This window comes from Ciconia boyciana, chromosome 2 (genome assembly GCF_034638445.1).
Source record: "Ciconia boyciana chromosome 2, ASM3463844v1, whole genome shotgun sequence".
Lineage (NCBI taxonomy): Eukaryota > Metazoa > Chordata > Aves > Ciconiiformes > Ciconiidae > Ciconia > Ciconia boyciana.
Window position 1 is genome coordinate 117,827,576 of NC_132935.1, and position 22,720 is coordinate 117,850,295.

Consider the following 22,720-nt stretch of genomic DNA (forward strand, 5'->3'; position numbering starts at 1 on the left):
TATTGATTGTGATTATTTCAGTACTATGAGACTTTCTTAAATGTTGGAGTAATTTGGTAGGGATGAATGAGGTTATGAATTGAGCGGCTGTTTATACCACCCAGTTTAGCATGGTGCCCCTGTGCCAAATTCTTTCTTTTCAAGGTTTCTTTCCACAAAATTCTGCTCTGACCAGGGCATCCTCCCTTTAGGAGCTGTACAAGTTTGTGTGGCAGAAGGGTGTGTTCTGGGTGTAAACGGGATCTTTCCCTCTTCCGGTTAGGTACTTGTTCTCTTTGTGGGAAGGACTTGTTCCCTCTACTGTCTGGAGGGAGAAGAAATAGGTAGTTATAATTTCTTCTTTCCCTTCTGGCTGCCATTGGCAATTATGACAGATGGTGTTGGAGATACACATGTAGAAGTGCGTTATGTACAGCATCTCTTTACAACATCCTTGAGCTCAGGCTGTCAAATTTTGTTAGATGTTCCTATATCACACTGCAGGCACCACGTCCAAATTTTGCTAGATATCACTTCACTGTTTTTATACTAAGCAGCCACAAAGGCATGTGAGAGATCTTGTTCTGCATAGAAGTGTTGAGATCTGATAAGTTTGCCATCAAATTTGTAGTGGTAGTGAACCCTCATGTTTCCAAACTGCACAAGTATACAGACACAGCAGACATAATTCCCTGCACTATAAATAGGAGATCAGGGACTGTAAACTGTGAAACATTTTTGAAGAGTGCAGCCACCAAGAGTTTCATTTGTCAAGAAGTCCTAGCTTTTTTGTTTTAGTTGACCACTCAGCCTCAACTGCTTTTTCCTTATGTTTTTTATTTGTTCTGTAGTTAGTAAAATACATGTCTCCTCTGCCAGATGCCTCCATTTCAGTTGTGCTCTGCAAGTTAGGGAGGACATTCTGCCATCTATCCTGTTGGCCTCACTCTGAAAGAGTTGAGACAAGACCCTTGTTCCTGAGTGCTCATTTGCTCTAAGAGATTCCCCCCCCTCCGCCTCCTCTCCAGAAGGAAATGCTCTACTGGACTGATTGTCTCCATGCAGTTAACCTGTCTTGTCATATTATCTGCCTGATTCAGTTATTAAAGATACTTAAGGATTCTGCCAAGCTTCACCTTGTACTCGGAGTTTTAGGCTTGTAGCACAGCCTGGATCTGATAACCTTGTTCTTTGATTTGATAGCAAACTTGAGTTCATTCCTTTAAAAAAAGGGCTTTCTTGGTAACCCTAGTATTTGTAAGAAAGTGAAATCCAGACACTGTTTTCAAATTATTTTCTTTTTTAGAGTTGCCTTAGTTTCTACACAAGATTTTCATGAAATTTGGCAACCATATGCTAATGTGAAACCAGCAGGTTACCTGTTAGTTTTCTTCCCTGATCCTTTTGCTTGGGATTTGGGGTATCTTTGCCTGTTATGTGAGAATAATTCCATCATTTACCTTGCACAGAAGTAACTGCCCTACTACTTGCATAGCTGTCATGGAAGCTTTTGGAGAGAAAGCATTCTTGGTATGATAGTTTTTTAGTAATGTGTCTGGAACATTCTTGGGAGCTTCCTCCAGGTGATACAATCCTGGAGCCCCACTGTGGAACACCCATGGGGATGAGCGCTCTGAGGAGGCTGCCAGTTGGTGGAATTCAGATTTTGCTCCAACACAACATTCCCTTCATCATGTCCTTGCTTTCTTTGTTGAAGTTCTTGGAGCTTTGAGACTGAGACATGCACCTCACTTCTTAGCTCCTCGTGAGAATGTTGGGAAGCACAAGGTAAACTAATTGTGTAGGGCTACTCTGTAAGATCAAAAAAAAATAATAATAATAAAAGACCCCCAAACTTCCAGGGCTGATCGCTTGCGGCACATGTGTTAAGGTGAAAATTCATCCTGAGGAATTCAATTTAATGACAAATAACTCTTGCTTTGGCAAATAATTTAAAATGCTATGCTTTATTTGGGAACATTTGTATTATCAGGGTGCAGGTCTCAGAATTCTATGCAAACAGCTACTAGAGGATTGTTGTACTAAACAAGTTTCCAATTAAAACACAAAAATAAAAATAATAAAATGAAACCATTAACTTTGTCAAATTGGAAACTGCTCAGAATTGTTCATTTTTGGAAAAAAAGTAGTTTAACTTTTTTCTTACGGTGAAATCAGAGTTCAGGGTCTTGCAATTTGCAGGATGAATGTTCAGGATTTTTGTAAGTTATATTAAATATTTGAAAATAGGTATTGTGAAAGATGCTTATGTCACTTTGAAAACCTTGACATACATTACATACTGTTTAACAGTATTTTACATTTATGTAGGTTCCTCTAAAGAAGGAGGAGCTGGAGCTGTGGATGAGGATGATTTTATTAAGGCATTTACAGATGTTCCTACTGTACAGGTAAGATGCTGCGTACACTCATGTTTGTTTCCAGAAATATGCTATTTGCAATACTATGTGTTAGCCTACTTTAAAAAATTATTTAATTTTACGGTCTTCTAAGCAAGTGTCGTTACTTTTCTTTCTTTCTGAATTTACAGTCTCCATGGAAAGCTCTTTACTTTTTCCAGTTAGTTACCAAAATAACCACCTTTTTTTTACTGTCCTACTAATTATCATCACATTGTGTTTCAGTTAAATCCATTATTGCTTTTCTTAATCTTTTCCAGGGAGCTACTGAAAATAATTGTATGTTTTAATTTTAATAAGAAAAAGATTTCCATAATGTTTGGAAAATTTAGAACTGCAATTTCATGGGATAATCAAGTACTAATAATACAGGCAAATAATTTAAAAACCAAGAATTGTATTTTCTAATGTGTCTGAATTGTAATGATGCGTGTCTGGCATACATGTCCTCATCTCTAGCAATACTTAAAAAAAAAAAAATCTAGTGCCTTATTTGAATACTAATGAACCTGATGGATTCTGAGTTCTTAGTTGAAAGATCAGATTTTAATTTCTATTCTTTAAGTGTGGGAATTGCATATCCTTGGTACTTTCACACGGTGGAGTCATTTAACATGCTGTATCTTCCTAGACCTGTTTTGAGTAAGTTTTCCTTGAGCAGCTGAGGTGTGGAAGGCAACCAAAAACTCAGTCAGCCGTAGTTCCCAAACACCAGAAGGATTTTGTATGACTCCCTTTTCTTGATGTGTACTTTTGTTCTATTTTTATTTCCCAAGATGATAGCATAGTTATTTGTTAGATCTCCTTCTGTAGGCAGAAATACTGTCTGTTTTTATGAAGGAACGCTCTATCTCCATGATCTCTGTCACATCAAGGAAATCTTTGTCTTACACTGTAAGAGCTTTATGTTTCTTTGCCTCTCCAAAGTGTGTTAAGAATTCTTTGGAAGGCAAAAACATGGAGCTCTTAATATTATTTATCCCCATTATGTTGAACAGAGCCATATTCTACAGCACAGAAAATGTGCTGCCTGTGGTTCAATGCCTTAGTATTTGCAGTCCCAAGCAGTTCTCTAATCACTCAAGTTGCTTAATAACATTGCGAGAACAAAAGTGGGGTAACTGTATGTTGTTGACCAGCACATGTGATTTTCTGTCTGACTGCTGGATGACCTAGGAAGGTAGGTCGTTCCTAAACTGCAAGAGGTGGAGGAGAAAGACACACTTGTCATTGCTAATCTCAGCCAGGTTGAGGTGACAAGGCAGGGGAGAAATGTGTAACTGACCCCAAAATAACCTATTTGTTTCACAGATGAGAATGTAAGAAAGACCTGTTGACCAGACAAAAAAAAAAAGGGGGGGGGGGGGGGCGTATCGTATCGTATCCTTAGGAATAATGACTTCCTGCTGTCCAACTTCATGGTTCTGGTTGTGGACAATCCCTGATCTTTCCAAAAAAGGAGACCATGGTAATTACTAAGGAAGAGAAGAGAGAAGTTTCTGTACTAGACCCTGTGAAGAAAGAATGTTTATGACCTGTAGTTTGCCACGTTATTGTAAAAACAAAGGAAATTTGTTAGATAGAATGGGGAGAGGGAGTTGTTTGTACATTATTGGGCCCTTTCCTGTGTCTTTCTGTTTTCATTACTTTAATGGGTTTCAGTAGTGGCTTCACTGAAAGTAAGGAAGGGAACTATATTGTGAAAACAGATCCAACTCTGAATCAAGATTAAGTGCATCTGGATTAATTGAGTAAATTGAGGTTACTTACAGTGTGTGTATGTTTCATTCATTCTTAAAAGCCTCCAATGGTAGATCTGTCTTTCCAGTAACCTGTTCCAATGACTGCTCATCACTAATTTTTTAGGAATATCATATTGTTTACTCATATCTAGTTTGTAATCGCCATATTGGAAATAAGTCCCATCTGCATAGTTATTACTCTGATTTGTGTTTGTGCTTTTAATTTTTCTGTCTTTGATGTTGCACTTACCTTTAATGATATGCGTGTGTGTTGCCCTCTAATGGATAACAGCAGTTTATGAAGAAAATGGGTGATTTTGAGATATAGTCTGATGGATCTGTGTGCCCAAAAGAGAAGTGGTGAGAGGACTGTGCCTTCATATTTAAGATTACAACCATAATGTTTTTACAACTCTGTTTATTTGCCTTTGCTTAAATTGAAGAAAATTCTGTTTTCAGGTTATTAGGAGTAACTCCCATTAATAGCTAGAACTTGTTTCAAAACAAATTTAATTACTTTTATAAAAGTCTGATGTGGGAACTTAGGAACAAGAAATGTATTATGTCATTGACTGAACACAGAATTTCATCTTGGCCTTCTAAAAGCGTAATTAATCAAGGGTAGGGAGAAAATAAATTACTAAATATTACCTTTTATTCCTCTGAAACTAATGTAGGTATGGACAACCTTGACAATTTGGGATTTTTCAGTGGAATTAGTTTTAATTTCATGACAAGATAAAATTATGCCATTTATTAAATTCTTCATTACAATGCCAGTTTGAATAGCAGAAATTGCATACATCCAATTCTGTTTGTGCCAGGTAATTAAAGAAAAAAATAAATTTTTTGCCTAGGCGTGCAAGTAGGGCAGACAAACCCATTGTACATTTTGCTTCTGTGCTTGTCTATTGCCTAGCATGTTTTAATCCTGTGGCCGTAACTACAGCACATGGTCTCTGATAACACATAGGCTGACAATAAAAAAATGTCCTGTTTTTCAGGATCTACTCAATGAGACAACTTACAAAAGTTATTTGTACCTTGACCAGAACCTCAGACTAAGTTTTGAGTGTGTGCTAAACAGATGTCAGTTAGCTGCTACCAAAAGGCATGATCCTGCTTCCCTTGTTGTGCTTTGCTTCTTTGTGATAAGTTGGCATAGGCTGCTGAGTTGGCAGAGAAATTTTTGCCTTTCCTCTTGTAGGGTTAGCTTTTGTATGTTAAAGCCCTGAATTGGGAAGGAGACAGGGCAAGGTGGGTGGTGGTAAAGGGCGGAGCCTGAGGAGGTTGAATCATGTCATGAATTCTGATGGCATTAGGGTCACCATACTAGGAAATTGCATCTTTAGTTAGCCATTGACTAGTCCCTTCCATTTTTAAAAGGAAAATAAGAATTTTCTTTGATAATGGAAATTTGATTTGATGTAAATATTACATGTGCCTCAGTAACCAGTTTTTCTTAATGGTATGGTACCTATAGAATTAGTGTAAACTAATGTTGTGTAAAAAGTATTATACGCTACAAGTATACACAAGTATATTAAATGGTGATACAAAACTCATGTTCAATTTTGCGGGTAGTGGAGTAGAAAGTCTGTTACGCTTGGACCCACTGTTTTAATTAAATCATTTACTCTTTTAAAATAAGTTATGCATCAGGTGTTTATTGACTTCTAATGAAGAAGAAAACAGCAATCGTGAGGAATAGCTTTTTGGTTTTTATGGATGCAGTCATGTCTGCTGTATAGAACTGCAAAGCTGCTTCCACAATGTACCCTGGAAAAGCTTACAAAGCTGTGTAGTAATAAAAATTTCAATTTTGTTCGTAAAGCATATTAAAAAATTGTTTTCCACGTGATAGTGAAGCTGGCCTGGGTGTACTAATTCATGTTTCTGAAGTGATTCCTACCCTGTTTATCCTACAAACCAGATATGCAGGTGTTTTAGAGCTTGGATGTCTTCCACCTCCTCAATATTCCAGCATGAAATAGAGGCCTCCATAACCATGTTCTGTTAAAGCATTGGAACAAAACTAGATGTCAGTAGAGTCAAGGTCCCATACCTACTATAAGTTAAATTCATTTGATATGCTCAGGAAATTGGAAAACTAGACGACATTTGGAATAACTCTTGTAGTAATTTCAAGTTGCCCAGGAAAATAAGATATTTTGTAGAAAATACACATTCAGCTTAACTGTAGAACAGAAGAAAGATGTTCCTAAATCTTTTTAGAATAAAATAAGATGCATGTATACATACAGAACAGTGTGTGCAAGAGACCAGTGTCAAAGCTCTTCAGCAGTTCATGCAAAGCAAGGTGTCCTAACCATTGGTCCTTGTTTCCTCTACATGCTTTGTGCTCTTGCACATACAAAAATTATGTCGTGGGCTTAAATAAAGAATGAGAGCATCAGGCCTTACTATTTAGGTGCTATGTAAGTTATCATGCTGGCCTCCAGCTTTCACTCTAGAAGGATATGAGTTTCCTTGAAGTCCTGAATCGTATCTGCCAGCCCCATGTGGATGTCTTGGATGTGTCTCAGATGGCACCAGATGCTTGTGTGTGGGCAACTGAATTTAGCCCAATGTGTTTATGTAAACAACTTTTGATCCAAAAAAATTTAAAATCTTTAGCTGAAAATACGGTTTTGGAAAAATTCTGGCCAGATCAATTTTAGGGTTAGTAATTTGCTTCATATCCTCTTCAACTTGTTCCAATCTGGGAGAAAAAAAAAAAAAGTTTAAATTTTGCATATTCAGTGGAAGCAGAAAAGTGGCTTATGTTTAGGAGAATAGAAGGCAAGTCAGTTTTTCTGATGTTAATAACATGTTTTCATGACTAGTTTTTTTTATTTTCTTTAGAAATCCACTGTTGTACATGTACTGTTATCAATAAATGCATTAATTCATGTGTTACCAAATAGTGACTGATGTATGATTAGATTGGTCAGGCATCAATTTTGCTGGAATTACTGTGTAGAGAATAGAGAACTCTGACTGGAGGCTGCTCCTTGCATTGACTGCATAAGTTAATAAAAGATAGGCTTGGAGTCGTAATACATATAGAAGCTATTGAAGCTTTTAATTTATTTTTTCAGACAAATTTTTAATTTTAGTGTTGACTAGCAGCCTAGTTAGGCCCTCATAGAGCCATGCACTCTTGTAATGTGGAGGAGAGTCCCTTCCCCAAAAGAGTTGCATGGGGTTAAAATCTGTTGATTCACTACCATTGTAATAGTGGGTATGAAAATGAAATTGAATTGCAATAGTATTGCAACAGATAATCTAAAATCTCTGCTCATATTGAATTATATTTTTTTAAAATGGAGTTAATGAAAATCTAGATATGATTAGATCATGGCAAAGGTGAAATCTTGAGGAAAATGTTGATTCTTCAGCTTTTCTTTTAACGAATATTCACTACTCAGTGATATCCTCTAAGTTTTGCCTTAAAGTGCCCATTTGTACCTCTTACACAGTTCTCTGGAACTTTTGGGGCAAGATTTCAGAATTATAATTGTGTTTTCAGGTCTTCTCAAGCAGGTTACCTGGGATATTAATAGTATAAATTTTCTGGTTTTTTTAATACTTCAGATCTATTCCAGTCGAGAACTTGAAGAAACGTTGAACAAAATCAGGGAAATTCTCTCAGATGACAAACACGATTGGGATCAACGAACTAACGCGGTAAACTTTTTATCTGGTTTCAGGTTTGGGTGGGTGTATTTCATAAAGCACAGACAGCTAGATATTTTAAAAATCTTTTTATTAAAGTAGTTACACTCCAGATAATCAAAGTAGTTTTCATTTTAATTTTTAAAGAGTGAATTTCCATATACCAAATAAGTTTGAGCAAGTATTTTAAAAAGGCCGAAATAAATGTTCGCTGACATTTAAGTGGAAGCTTTTCTAAAAGCCATCACGTATGTTTCAGTTGGCATTTATGCAAAATTATATATTCTGCAGGTAAACTGCTAGCATTAGTACCTCTTATGTGTGGCTATGATAAGTTTCACTTGCAGGATTAAAATGTTTGTGTGTATGTAACTTTTTTTTTTTTTAAGATGCCAGTTTCTGGCATCTTAGTGTTTGGAAACAGGTATGTGAACAGGATTATGTATTTGTGTATTTGTAGACTGGAATCTGAGTTTTTAGCTCCAGAATTTAAGTAATAGAATTTTTTTTTACAGTTTTTAAAATTACTGCCATATATTTCAAAATTATGCTTTGCTTTAAAGACATGCCTACGTAAATTTTTGCAGTGAAGTTATTACTTTTTTATTTTGAAATGCATATTGGTAGTGTCCTAAACTAAATGCCTTACATTTTTTAGCTGAAGAAAGTTCGGTCATTGCTAGTTGCTGGAGCTGCACAGTATGATGGATTTTTCCAGCATTTACGGTTGTTGGATGGTGCTTTCAAGCTGTCGGCCAAGGATCTCAGATCCCAGGTGGTTAGAGAAGCATGCATTACTGTAGCGTAAGTATAGTTTATGTGCTTTTGTGTACGTTGTTAGATTTTAGTATGAATTTGCCTTAAAGATGCTTTATCAGTGTTGCAGGAAAGATTATCTTGTTGGACTGCTGTACACTATGACTAATAGAGTCAAGTCAGCATCTGAAGCCACAGAGAAAAAGAAACATTTAAAGGAATTTGTTCTTTTAGTGGCGATATATGTGGTTGATAATCCTGTAACAGATTGTATGTGGAGAGCAAATTACCATCATTACATTGAGTTCTTAGTGCAAGTTAATACAAACTGCTCTAAGTACTATAATTGTAATATTGGGGAGTAGTCTTAGAAGCACTTACGCTTGAGTGATTGGCACAGGACTTTACTGTGACTACTTGTAATAACAAAGTGAGCTGCCCTATAGTGTTTTGAGCCCTTCTGCTTGGCTGTTGAATTGTCTGAGATGAAATTTAAAAAGATAAAACTCAAGTGAAAGCTTTAGTAAAACACTGTACACTTTGGTGAGGTAGTATCTTTCATGTCCATGATAATTTTAGAAGCTGTGGGTAAACAGAAGTAAGATCTTCACCCTCATCGTCTTGGGGACTCTCATTAAATTCAAGAGGGGTTAGGGGAAGCCTTATTTTTACACCAGAGGAGTCTTTCCCACTTCCATGTTTTCCATGGCTTTTTTTCCTTTGGAAAGGCATCAATGTAACCACTGATTTTCAGTGGCCATGTGGAATAGATACGCCCCAGAGTTCGCCCTTGCTATTCTGGTCTCCTGATTGAACAGAGCATGGGGACCTGTTGAAGCGTGCAACTGTCCTTGCCAGGGAAATTCAGGCTTTGAGAAAATAATGCTAACGTTTCCTAACATGAAGTCAGGAGTAGCATAAAAGTACTGTGTAAATGTCCTCATCCAGGCCTAAAAGCCTGGAATTTTTCTTGATTCCTGAAACTTAGATATATTTGATGTGTCATTTGCTGCTGATTGCAAATTTTTTTAATAGTCTCTCTGCATAGAAGAAACATTTATTGTCACCACTGGACAGTTAAATTGCTGTGTGTTGTGTATGCTTGTATATTTGTTAAAATTGAAACCATAACCTTTAATAAACAAGGGACTGAATTTTTATGGTTGGCTAATTATGATAAATTCAGCAGTTTTGCCTGCATTCAAAAGGAAAAAAAATCTCAAACAATAATTTCCATAAGAAAACAATAATTTCCATACTCTCAAAATGTGTTTAAAAAAAAGAAAGACTATGATATTTTATGTGGGTATGAGAATTTTAGCCTTTCAAATTGTGGTATTTTTTTTTCATTATGAAATAAAGTTATTAGTGTTCAACCTCTTAATGTGTCTGCTAAGTTACAAAAATGTACCACAAATCCTACATTTCTAATGAAGCAAGGACTTGGAAGTCATGAAATTAAGCAATTCTGTTGTTTGGAAAGATAAATCTTTAAAATGTACAATGAACTTTGTTATTTTAAGACTAAGAAATTAATTTTTGTTAACAAGTTTTATTTCTTTGTCCTAAATAGACATCTTTCAACTGTTTTGGGAAACAAGTTTGATCATGGCGCTGAAGCTATTGTGCCTACTCTTTTTAATCTGGTTCCCAACAGCGCCAAAGTCATGGCAACTTCTGGGTGCGCAGCCATTAGATTCATTATTCGGGTAGGTGTTCCTCTCTCACTTTGCTTGCTAGAAATATTCAGGTAGTGGCTCTTAGCAGAGATAATAACAATTCTCAAATATAAGATTATAAATCATTCTTTAATGGAGAAGTAATTTTTCTCACAGATGGACAAATATTATTTATCATTGAAACCAATCGGCAGCATTACCATAGTAAAGATGGAGGAATAGGTATGAAAAGCAAGTCTGTTTTCTTTCTTTTTTTTTTTTTTTTTTTTTTTTTGGTAATGTGTTAATTGTAAAAAGGCAAGTGTATTTCAAAGGTTGACTGTGTTTAACTGCCTTTTCAGAAAAGACAAAGTTAAGCTGGTATTTAAGAAGCTAGTAAGAATTTTTTTAAAAAATACAACAAAATGAAACTACTTTAAAAAAAAAAAAACCACACAACAACAACAAAAAAAACCAACATTAAAAAAAAATTGGAACCATGGAGTAATGATAAAATGTTGAAGAGCCCAGAGATATGTGGATCAGTTCAGAAAGCAGAAGTTCATGGAATAAAAGCCCAATAGAGATTTTAATCCTGGGGTTTAAGAACTTTCTAAGCTGTGTCCTTAAAACTATAGCATATAGAAGAGGGGAATGCTGTATACTAGCTGTTTTTTATTGTTTATTCCTTAAGCATCTGCTGCTGACTGGTATCTGAAGCTAGATTTTTGGGACTTGCGCTGGTAGTTTTGTGTTTCAAATAGAAGTGGGAGGTTGCCTGTAGTTTCTACATTAAAAGCTGTGGTGTTCTTAATGCTAGGCACTTACTGCCATTCACTATGATCTCATCCGTGGTTTTAATTTTGTAAGTTGTTGGAAACCTAAGTGGTTTAATCACTCACACCTTTTATTGCCATTCTCAGTATATTTTGGAATCTATACTTACTCTGTCTAACCATGCCTCTGAGAATGCTCTGAGACTTCTGCGTTACCTTTGCGTCAGCACTTGGGCTAAGTACCATTGGAATTTTTCCCCCAGACTTTTACAATGTACTGTGAGCTGGTTAATGGCACAGAGTTGAGAGTGGAGGAAGGAATACACCTTACACAGGATGATTAAAGTTGTGAGAGAAGAATACCATTTGCGGTAGTATTAGACGAGCTCAGGCATGTAAGAAACTAACCATGTCTGTACAGGAGCCAAATCAAGCACCAGAAAAACAGCATGAAATAAAAATTCACCGATTATATTAAATTGGCTTTATTGGTTCAGTTCAGTTGGAGACAAGCCTACACATCGGCTATAACTGCCCTGATTTTGCTTAAACTTCTGTTATTCTTAGCTGTAGTTTAACATACTAGATTGCAGGCACAGAAGAAGGAAAATCTATCCATAGTGTTCAAATACCCAACCAATAAATGGCTTATGCAAGGTGTTCTGACAGAAAATTCAGGTTTCAGTGGAAAAAGAAAAGAGAGTCAAACGAAGTGCACCTCAGCTCTCCTTTGGACTTCTATGCTTTGGATTAAATGAGAGTTGGTGAGGGAGCGTGTGATCAGTTGAATATTTAGAGCCCAAGCCATTACAGCTTTTGGAGTCAGCGTTTTGCTCAAAAACTCCTACCAGAATCCACTGACAGCCAGTTCAGATCCAGGTGCTTTAGTATTTAATCGCTGTGAGGGTGAGTCTACATAAAAAAAGGGAGGCTGTATTATGCCAGTGATCTTGAGCTTCATCTCATCTTTGCCCCTTTATTGGATTTCATATTTCTTCTCCAGATTGTTCCTATGTAGTCTGATTTATCTTTCTTGACTCTTAGTAAATCAGGAAACCAATTAAAAAAAAAACAACGGGGGGTGGGGGGGAGCAGGTCATGATGAGCTGGCACGATGGCAGAAAATCTTTTCCAGAGGGAGATGGGATTCAGGTTGGGCAATTGAGCTGAGAGGTGGGTTGGGAGGAAGCATGCATCGCTACAGCTTCAAAGGGGTAACAGATGAAATGTGCAGTCTTAAAGCTGAATGAAAGCAAGTCTGAGGCTTTGATTTCTTTTCAAAACACTTTCTAGAAATTACCATGTCGATAGCTCCAAAGACTTGGAACAGACAGGTTTCTTCATCTATAAAAATGTTTTATTCTTTCCCCTGATACTGCTTCCTGTTCCCTTTTTGGCAGTCATGTGACATTTTTCAACTTGAAAACTACGCAAAACACAAACAAAACCCCTAAAACCTGTTTAAAAGTATATCAGTACGAACAAATGCAACTGTTAGGCTCTTCCAGATTTTTTTGATTAATTCTCTCCTAATTCTGAAGTTGGCAGTACTCTGAGAGCTGGTAATTATCTCTCTGCTTTTTTGGTGATTTGTGTGTTTATATCCTGCAACAATGACCTAAGGAGACAGTATACATGAGATACTAAGAATTGTTCAGTACTGCACTTTTAAAGCAGGTTTTTTATAGGCTACAGTTTCACACTGCATTGGGGATTCTTTTAGAAGTTATCTTATGTATTTAATCAAGAAAGGAATAAAGAAATGAGCTGAAAATGGATTTGTTGAACCGTGTTGCTCTTACTTGGAATTAAAATGTTAATACTTCGTGTCTACAATGAGTTAAGATAAGCTGAAGTAAGGCTGCTTTAATTCTGAATTGAAGTATTGCATTTGGATTTAATGCAGTTTATCTTGTCCACTTTAAATGGTAGTTCAAGGGTTTTCTTTTCCCATGAGGATATTAGGTGTTTCCATATAGATTATATACATAAGCTTGCATGTCATGCTTTTATTATTTTATCGACATATTTTGCATTAAAAGGAATTTGGTCTTTGTAGCACTAATTGTATTGATTGGTCATACCCATAGATCAGATTGCCTATAGTTTCAGATTGATTGATTTGCTTTTTGCTCCATAACTATGATTTTTAAGACTGCTATGTCTATTGTTTTTTTTCTGTGGCAAAAATAAAATAACATCAGCTTACAACTCTTTGAGGAGGTAGTTACGTTTGAGCCTTCATATATGACTTCTGACAGCTAAATATTGCGTATCATCATGTGATTGTTGATGGCATGGGAAGTGCTTTTTGCTTGACCTTCTGGAAAAAAATAGGTTTTTATGAATTCACGTGCTAGCAGCAGTCTCTTATTTAATAGTATTCGACATTTAGTTTCAGTAAGCATTTTGAATGATTGCAATTTTTATTACATTGCTAATTCTGCTTGACTTAATTAGTACAGTACAAATTCAGGACTGCTTTTGTCATTAACTGCTTTATCCTTTTTTTTTTTTCCCCCAGCATACCCATGTGCCCCGACTCATACCTTTAATAACAAGCAACTGTACCTCAAAATCAGTTGCTGTTAGAAGGTGAGTACATTATAAATAGCAAATTATTACAGCTGTTGCTTTTCTAAATATGATGATCATATGTTGAAAATAAACAGATTTGAAGGTTTATGGCTGTTATCTCTGAATACAAAAAACTGCGTTATGCAGTAAACTACAAAAATTAATTTCAGCAAAGCTACATTGGATGATGTTGAGGAGTGGTACATTCTGTCATATTGGGGGATGTACACTGTATCCTTCTGCAGAATTTATTCTCATTTAAAATGTTCCTAACACTTGTTGAAAAAGTACATTCTGATTTAAAACCAGAGGAAAAAAAAAAGCTGTAGTTGAGTCTGTGTTACTCAGTCTCATGAGAATAAACAGCACAGGTATTGAGAGGCATTGGGGGAGTATGAAGCAGATATGCACATCTTTGCCAAGAACCAGCCTGAGCCTATTAGTTACTGTTAGGGCCAGATCTGACAGGCCTAGTGAGGTTAGCTCTTGTCAAAGCACTACAGTGTACTGCATGCAGTGTGTGCCAGCACCTTACTCTCCTGATGCCAGGAGGACTTCGTAACTTTTGTGCGATGTGGTTTGAATGTGTGGAGCTAGGCTGTCTGATGCTGTGCCCAAAATAATAAACTTAGCACGTTGGGAACTGTGGGATTGAGACAGTGGCTGCTACCTTACATAGGATGTGGTGGATCAATGTGTTGTCACGTTTAACAATTGAGGTGCATCTTCAGCATGTTGCTTTTTCCAGGAGCACGATACTTGAACACTTGGATTGGCTCTTGACAAAATTAATTGGTTTCTGACAGAGTGTCATTTTCTGCACAGAATCTCACGAAGGGTCCAGAAGTTAATGCTGTTTCTGGACCCACACTAGCTCTGAAAGTGATGTAGCTATGTGTATGCAAGAAATAGCTTGAGCATCTAAACTATTTGCTCTGAATCTAAGCTGTCTTTGCATCCAAAGCAAGTATTATTTCAACCCAGATTATACTGACCTGTCATAACTTCTGGTTGGACTGCAAAACAATTCACAGGGCTTCAGTGCCTCCACTTGCCACAGGAACATTAGACGGTAGGTGGCTTTGGTACTGCAGTTCACGATCCAGTGAGCATCAGTGAAGGTGGCCAAAATTGCGTTGTTTTCATACTGACTTCATTCCTTTGGAAAGACAAAGGAAAACTAGATTGGTTATAATAGTGAAAAGCCTTTCAGGGTTTCTTGCCATGTCTTGTAGGCGTCCAAAGCATTTGAGAAGAATAAAAATGAAATCTGTCCCTCCAGAACAGGTCAAAGATGCAACATAATCAGAAAAAGTGCTAGTTCCAGACAGTAGAGTCCACTACCTTTTTGAAGACTTGTTATATATGCCTTCCTAATACATGTTGCTTTGATTTGTTCACCAGGATCTAGCTTCAGACATATTTTAAAGTATGCCTTTTGCTAATGGCTGTCTGCTAAATTGTCAAGAATTCTGAATTAATAATGAATAAGGTTACATAACTTAGTTTGTACAGTGCCAGCAAATCTTTAGGAGTGCTTTCTATATGCAGGGCCCTGTACTAATGGTCTCATGTTTTCCTTTATGCTACATACTCAATAATGACAGCTGAAAGAATGGGAATAGTGTTTGGGACAGAAGTACACTGCCATAGAAACATTATGTTGTGACGTAATAGCTGAATTTTTAAAGTATGAATTTTTTTTAATATTAAGTTTTTATAGTTTGTACAATTTTTAAACTTTATTGATTTTTGTCTGTTATTTTGGGGCTAATAAAACTAACATAGCATATGTGTAATAACATGACAGATGGTTAATTGAACCACATCTATTTTTTTTAAGTTTAGGATTAGTTAGCCTGTATGTTTGCTTTCTATACAGAATATTTTAACTTTGCAATAAGGCGACCAATGTCCCTATTTGACAGATAAATGTACTTTTATTTTATGTATTTGTTTCCCTCAGGGGGAAAGAATATAGTTATTGTTTATTCCACAAGCACATTAGAGAAATGAGTATTAATTATAACTTTTTGTTCTGTCTTTTTAGGCGCTCCTTTGAATTTTTAGACCTGTTGTTACAAGAGTGGCAAACACATTCGTTGGAAAGGTATGGGCCAATATACTTTTTCCCGAAGAATAAACTGCTAATGAATTTTAAGACAGAAATCTTTTCACTGAATCCTTTAATTGGATTATGTTGTTCAGTGTTGGCCAACCTTGCTAGCATAGATGACCTTTCTAGTACAGCAGGTCATGTGGCTCAGTCAAGTGCCAGGGAGAAGGAGAGCTGTATGCTCCAGCCTTGACTTCGTGTTGCCTCCTCTCCTTACCCTCTGCCTCTTCTCTTATACCGCGTGTGAGCAATGTGTACCATGCTTTCTCAGAGTTTCACTTACAACATGTATCCTGTGCAGCAGAGATGCACAGATAAGCATCTCTCTTCTCCTAAAAGGATAAAATTTGTGTGTTCACCATAAAAGAGGGCAAGTGGGATTAGGTTGGAGGACTTTTTCTGGTAATGATTAAGAGTACACTGTAGCCTCTCTGGGTAGGAAGGAAAATAATAGGAAAATAGTACATGCACCAGCTCTGCAGAATGTATACTGTAAGCACAGAGTAAGAGCAAAGGAACTAGAGGGCCTCCAGAGAAGGATCTGAAGAGCTCATCCAGTTCCATTGTCACCTTTTAACCCCTCAAGGTGCTCATGAGAAAGAGAGCAATGAAGAGATCACTTAATTTATGTCAGAGTGTGTATGTGTGTATTTAAAACAAAACAAAAACAAACAAACAAAACAGCAAAAAAAACCCCACAAAAACCCAAAACAACACCCCGCCCTGCCCCCCGCCCCCGTCTTGAATTAGGATCTGTTTATGATCACAATTTTTGGTGGTTCTGATGGGCACTTTGCTGTTCTTTGGGCATGTGTTGAGGTTTAGAACTCACACGCCAAAAGCTTTCAGAGGTGAATTTCCAGGAAAGCAAACTTAGTAATCTTAACTTTTTCCTTTTTCTTACTGTTAATATAGTAGGGAAAATAGTTTTTCCCTTTCAGGAAAGTGGGTGTTTTTAAAATGGTATTTTTAAATAACTTAAGTGTGATAGGTGGATGTGTGTTTGAAAAGTAGATTATAATTCTTTGAAAGAGGAAGTTTACCTAAACCTTTACAGAAGGTGCAATTATGTTATCAGTGTGCTTAAGCATTTGTTTATTTCATATCTTAGAACTACTATCTCAGCTGTTTTTTACTGAAATGTTAATTAAAGTGTAAAACTTTACTACTTAAAATAGAATTTGGAGTAGCAAAATAGCATGAAGAATGTCTTTCTTCTAGGCACGCAGCTGTCTTGGTTGAAACAATCAAGAAGGGCATTCATGATGCTGATGCAGAAGCAAGAGTGGAGGCAAGAAAGTGAGTTCTGACTACATTTTTCTCTCAAAAATTGTGTGTTTTACAGGAGCGATAGAAGGCTCTAATTGGAGGTGGGTGGCTAAGTATGGCTGAAGAAAAGGACACAAGTTAGGTTGAAAATTGATGTTTCTGTTCTCAGAGTCCTGAATTAATAACTAGTTTCTTTTGCAAAAGACATTCTGAAAGTTGAGGCAATTAATACTGTTATGCAGCATTTGAGGATTCTACTGAAACAGGAGTCATAAAGGTTGATATTGCTGCATAATCATTCTTTTTTTTTTTTTCCACCCCCATTAAGTCATTAAACGACTGCAGCACTTTGACTAGTGAGTAGGCCAGGAAAGAATTTCTCTTGCTTCCCCACAGAATCGGTAAGTGAATGTGAGAATTTCAGAGGATAGAATAAGTTATTTTGAAAAGATTAATTCAGTCCATGTAGCTGGTTTCTTTTATGATTTGATGAGCAGTTTTGTATGCATTACATCTTTTCAGTCTGAGTTCCTTTCCCTCCCATCCCTGGTTCATTCTGTAATCTTTACTTCCTGACTCCACACTTTGAAGAAAATATAGAGCAATTACATGTGGTTATTCTCTTATTTTGCAGGGCTTATCTGGGTCTTAGAAATCACTTTCCTAGTGAAGCTGAGACTCTGTACAATTCTCTTGAGCCACCCTATCAAAGAAGCCTCCAGACCTACTTGAAGAATTCTGGCAGTATAGCATCTCTCCCTCAGTCAGACAGGTCATCCTCCAGCTCACAGGAGAGCCTCAAGTAAGGGTCACTTAACTGTTTCTGAGCCTATAAACAAATAAAAACTGTTTCTCAAAAGCAAATGAGCCAGACTTCCATGGTGTACGAAAAAGCTGCAATTGTATTTTGTCACTTTAGATTTTTTTAATAAAAAAATCTTTTATTGTGTTTTGCTATATGACAGTATTACCCCAGCAAGGTGAAAAATAAGGGCAGTCATTAACTGGATTTTAGCAGGCTGTTCTTATTCATATATTTATTCCTTAGCAGCCTCTGTTACACCAAAATATCTTCAAGGTTCACATCTCGATGTCGAGCATTTTGGTGCAATGAATAAGCCTAGGAAAAAAATAATGATGTTACTCCTTTTTTTTATCCCTCTTTGCTGGGAAGTATGAGAAAGAGACATTAACAGCGAGATTCATTCAGATCAGAGATTGTTTTTTTTCCTGTCTTCACAGTATTGAATATGTATTAGCAGTATTTTGCAGCTATGCTAATTACTAGAGCGTGGGTCAGTGCTGCAGTCAGTGGTGTATTAAAATGTATAGACAGTCATGAGCTGAATTGATTAAAGTTTGCTTAGGTACCGATAGCAAAAGAAATTTACTGGCTTTTTAGTAGAAATGTAAAATAGTAGTAGTAGTAGTATGTGGTGATTTTTAATCTAAATTCTAGAAAGCTTCTTCAAAGTATTTAAACCTGTTAAGATTTCAGTTCAGATACTTCATTTCCAAAGCCAGATAACTTGTCTGCTCACTTTTGACTTGAAAGCAAAGACGGCTTCCAGCATATTAGAAATTAATTTTTTTCTCTTTTTTTTGGCTGCTGCCTTAAATACGAGAAGCTTTCCCTCTTCTATGTCAAATCTTATCTTTCCTATGATACTTGTAATTATAAAAAACATTTTAAAAATAATTGTTGGTAATGTAGGCTATTGCTAACACTTCCGTCTTCCACAAAAAAAATGTTTATTCAAAGATTAATTACTCTTGTTTAAATTAATCTATATTCCCTGTCTGAAAATCAAAGTGCTGTTAATGAGTTACTAGTAATAAAATGTTAAAAACTAAATTACAGAGAAATTAGAATTTTAAAATACTCTTAAATCCTTAAGTGAGTGTTACTTCCTGTATTGCAAGATATGTAAGTACTACAGCACAGAAAGGGAGGAGTAAAATAAGAGATGAACAGAAGAGATCATGATATTGGAAATTAAGTAGTTTTTAATTGATTTTTCACTTATTTTGCATTTAGATGCATGTTGTTTTCCCTGTGTTACCCAAAATTATATTTCTGGCTTCTAACATAGATGCTGAGTTCTCCCTGTAAAGACTAACTTAGGAAATATGGGTATGGTTTTCCTAAAAGTCTGATCCTCCATGATTTTTGACCCTCTGAACTTAGAGCTCTTACAGATCATTGATCAAAAATGGTTTTAAAGTGGATGGTGGAATGAGAGAAGTGTGGTGACTTGTGCCTATCTATATGAAACTGCTTAAATGAAATGTCAATTGCAATAGATTGTGCAAGTGATGAAATTTTAACAGTTGTCTGGGCCTTCTGTTTGGAGCAACTTGTAAGGTCAGGGTGCAGCCAGGAGCTCTGCCTGGGCCTCCTCAACTTAGTTACAGCAAATACCTCCAAAACAGTAGTTAGTAATGTCAGAAAAGCAGGTATTATTCATAATAAGCTGCAAATACATGATCTTCTGTGAGGAGTTGGGTAACTGTGCTGACCTCTATATTATCGTTGAGCACCTGGGCTAATAACTCAGATAAATACACAATGTTATGCATCTCTTTTCTCTCTGCTTTTTGGTTTAAAATTAGAGGGATTATTTTCACTAAAGCTGAAACTCTAGACTCAGACTGTAATTTGACAGTTGATGAAATAGTCAACTATTTTAGCAAATATAAACCTTCCCAGTCAGATAAATATTTAGATTACTAGATACGAATCAATGGATAAAGTATCATGCTTTCTTCTACCAGTCTTTTGCTTTTCCCTGGTCCCTCTGACTGCATTTTACCCTTCTGAACCAGGCAGAAGGAAGGGCTCACAGTTAAACTTGAGTAGAGAGAAAGATTTTGCTTCAGCAACTACTCATTTTTGCAGTAAGAGTAAGGGAAAATGGAGAGAAAACATAGAGGAAAAGACATGGGATTTTTCTCTTTTTGTAAGTTGTGGGAGCCTCAAACATTCAACCAGGGTAATTCAGTCTAGCTGCTTGGAAGTTCCAGCATTTTCCTTTCTAATTTGTAATTCGATTCTTGGGAGATACAGGACTGGTGGAGGCTTATGAATTGTACACCTGTTTTCCTTGTTACTACAGACACCACTTCATAATTTCTGTCATAAATCAAGCTTTTTGTGTAGCTCCTGCTATTTTTGTTTGACGGCTGATTTAAAAGATCAGTCCTGTGGTTAAAACCTTGTACTGACCACCTTAAATGTTTCTGTGACCAAGTCTGGGATGCCTGAACTTTGTGTTAGCAAAGTGTGCCTATTGGTAACCTAAGAATTAATGCTTTGTGATGAAGATATAATTTTATAAAATACAAAAGGTAACATGATTGTGTTTCCCTTATAATTCCATATTTAATCATTCTGTGTTTATCTAAAATATGCTGAGAAAGTTGAAGGGGAGAAAAGAACAGAAGATTTTCTTTTTTCTACTCTCTGTTATTGTTGCCTTTTGGCAACATGAGATGGATAGGTCTCATGGATACATGAGACTTACTTATTGGGTTTACTGATCTTTTTTTTTCTGTTTGTTTTTTTTTTTGTTTGTTTGTTTTGTTTTTTTCCAGTCGGCCTCTATCTTCTAAATGGTCTGCAGCCAGCCCAGCAAGCCTTGCAGGCAGAGGTAAGGTGGTTGCTATATAGTGCAGTGCACAATGATTGTTCTTTATGTTCTTTGAATTAAAAGTTTTAAATGTGGCTTAAAATCTTACTGTCTTAAGCATTTATCCTGTTTCCAAGTTGAATAATGGTATGTGTCACTACAAACTGCACCTGGAGCTAAGATTGCCTCATACTTGCTTCACATTTTATGTATTTTCACTTGTTGCAAGTATAAGACATAATTTGCTATGTATTGGTACTGTTGATCATCTGTCTTGGAGTTTTGTCATGGAACAGTCATGCTCAAAGAAGCAAAACATTATTCTGTGGTCTATTCATGATTATTAGGCTTATGGCAATTGGAAATGAAGGACTCATAACTTTCATCTATTCCCATGTAGCTGCTGCTCTTTATAAAAAAACAAAAAACAAACCCACAGATTTGTAATTCAAAGAGTTTAATTTTGTCTTGCATTTTCAGAAATTAATCTTCTCTTTTCACATAGTATGTTTAACTCTTGCGGAGTAAATGAACTCCTTTAAAAAGTGAATTCCTAAAAAAAGTGAACTCCTTTTTACAGATGGCTAGTAATTGAGAGTGCTTGTTTTCTGTACACTGAAATTGTTAAGGGGGAATCAAGTTTTGAAGACATAAACCAATGGTCAAAATTAACTGAAGCGAATAGTTAATATTCAGTAAATAATAGGAGGTGAATATAAAAATACTTTACAGAACATTAGATCCTAAAGCAATTCAAGGTATGCATTCAGCTTGCCTGTGGCTTTATCTTAGCTGAAGTGTGGGAATATTATCTTCCTTCCATATCACAAGGGTTGGTGTGAATTTCCTTACATTTGTGAAGCATTCAACAATGTAATAAATCACATAAACATTCAGAATTATGCAATTTGTACTAGGGTGGGAGCACATAGTTTGTATTGAATAATGGTAAAATTTCATGCTGAATGAAGACAAATACTACTGTAAAATAAACTGTTCTTTATCTGAATTTCATGGCAACACCAGGTCTAGTTTGCTTCTTAACCTCAATAATCCTTTGTTTAATATTAACTTTACTTACACTATTTTACATAGTTTTCTGTACTTTTTGCAGGTATGCTGCAGTAGTAGAAAATGTTAACCTTTCAAATATAACTTATTTTATTAATTACCAACGAATTTCCTAATTCTTTTTTTTGCTAGTTTCAGGCAGCAGCAAGAGTGTTCCAAGCCCAGGAACTCTGCAAAGGTCTCGCAGTGACATTGATGTTAATGCTGCCGCAGGTGCAAAGGCCCGCCATGCTGCTGGACAGACAGCTGGAGCTGGGCGCTTGTCAGCAGCTGGTCTACCTCCAGGATCTTACGCTTCGCTAGGTAAGGGAAACATCATTACAATACTGTGAAATATTTTTTGAGGTTTTTGATCAAAAAGTTACGGGAAAAATACTTCTTTATTTGAAAAATTCTCATCGTTTTTAGTAGTATTGGAATATTGCAGAAGAGCAGGTGTTCTGAAGTAAGTTACCAACTTTGCTAGATGTTTTATTTTTCTTATGCTGGAAGAATGCCAACGCAAAGAATGCATCCATACTATGCTCTTTAAATGTGTTAATCTGGAATTAATATTAAGTATTGGAAGGAGTGGTACCTTCACTTAACAGCAGATGGTGATCATGGCTATTTTGTTTCTAGAAGTAATAGGGAAATGAGTGTTAGGACTCTTGATTTTCCATTTTTCTTAACTCTTTAGCTGACTATTTTACAACAATGCTAAAGAGACATCCTGGCAGTAAGTGGTGGCTTCTTCACATAATACAGAAGTGGTTTACACAATAATATACAACATTGATTTCATAGATTTCTTCCTAAGCATGTTGATGGAACTATGTGTATATTGTTATTTAGGTGACAATCTGAATTGATAGGAATACTTGCTGTTAGACATAAAGTGCTACAAATGATAGGAGTGCAGAAGAGTATTTGATAGTGGTGTTGGTGGTAGATGCTAGAACCTCTGCTAAGTGGGGAGGGTAAAGGAATATGGGCATGTGTTTATTCTTTTTAGGTTATCCATACTGCAGGGGTAGCAATGAGGGAAGTGAGGTTCAGTGTTCACCAAA

General features: G+C 36.3%; 1 protein-coding gene across 9 annotated transcripts in view; it reads left to right on the forward strand.

Moving 5' to 3' along the window:
* Window positions 1–22,720, forward strand: part of CLASP2 (cytoplasmic linker associated protein 2) — a 153,328-nt gene that overhangs the window by 76,634 nt on the left and 53,974 nt on the right. For all 9 annotated transcript variants that reach the window (XM_072853721.1, XM_072853723.1, XM_072853725.1 and 6 more), the window contains 10 exons: window positions 2,311–2,390; window positions 7,739–7,831; window positions 8,478–8,623; window positions 10,149–10,284; window positions 13,534–13,604; window positions 15,637–15,696; window positions 16,924–17,001; window positions 17,606–17,773; window positions 20,566–20,621; window positions 21,804–21,974. In XM_072853721.1, the coding sequence (XP_072709822.1) occupies window positions 2,311–2,390; window positions 7,739–7,831; window positions 8,478–8,623; window positions 10,149–10,284; window positions 13,534–13,604; window positions 15,637–15,696; window positions 16,924–17,001; window positions 17,606–17,773; window positions 20,566–20,621; window positions 21,804–21,974 (1,059 nt within the window). The remainder of the gene's footprint in view (window positions 1–2,310; window positions 2,391–7,738; window positions 7,832–8,477; window positions 8,624–10,148; window positions 10,285–13,533; window positions 13,605–15,636; window positions 15,697–16,923; window positions 17,002–17,605; window positions 17,774–20,565; window positions 20,622–21,803; window positions 21,975–22,720) is intronic.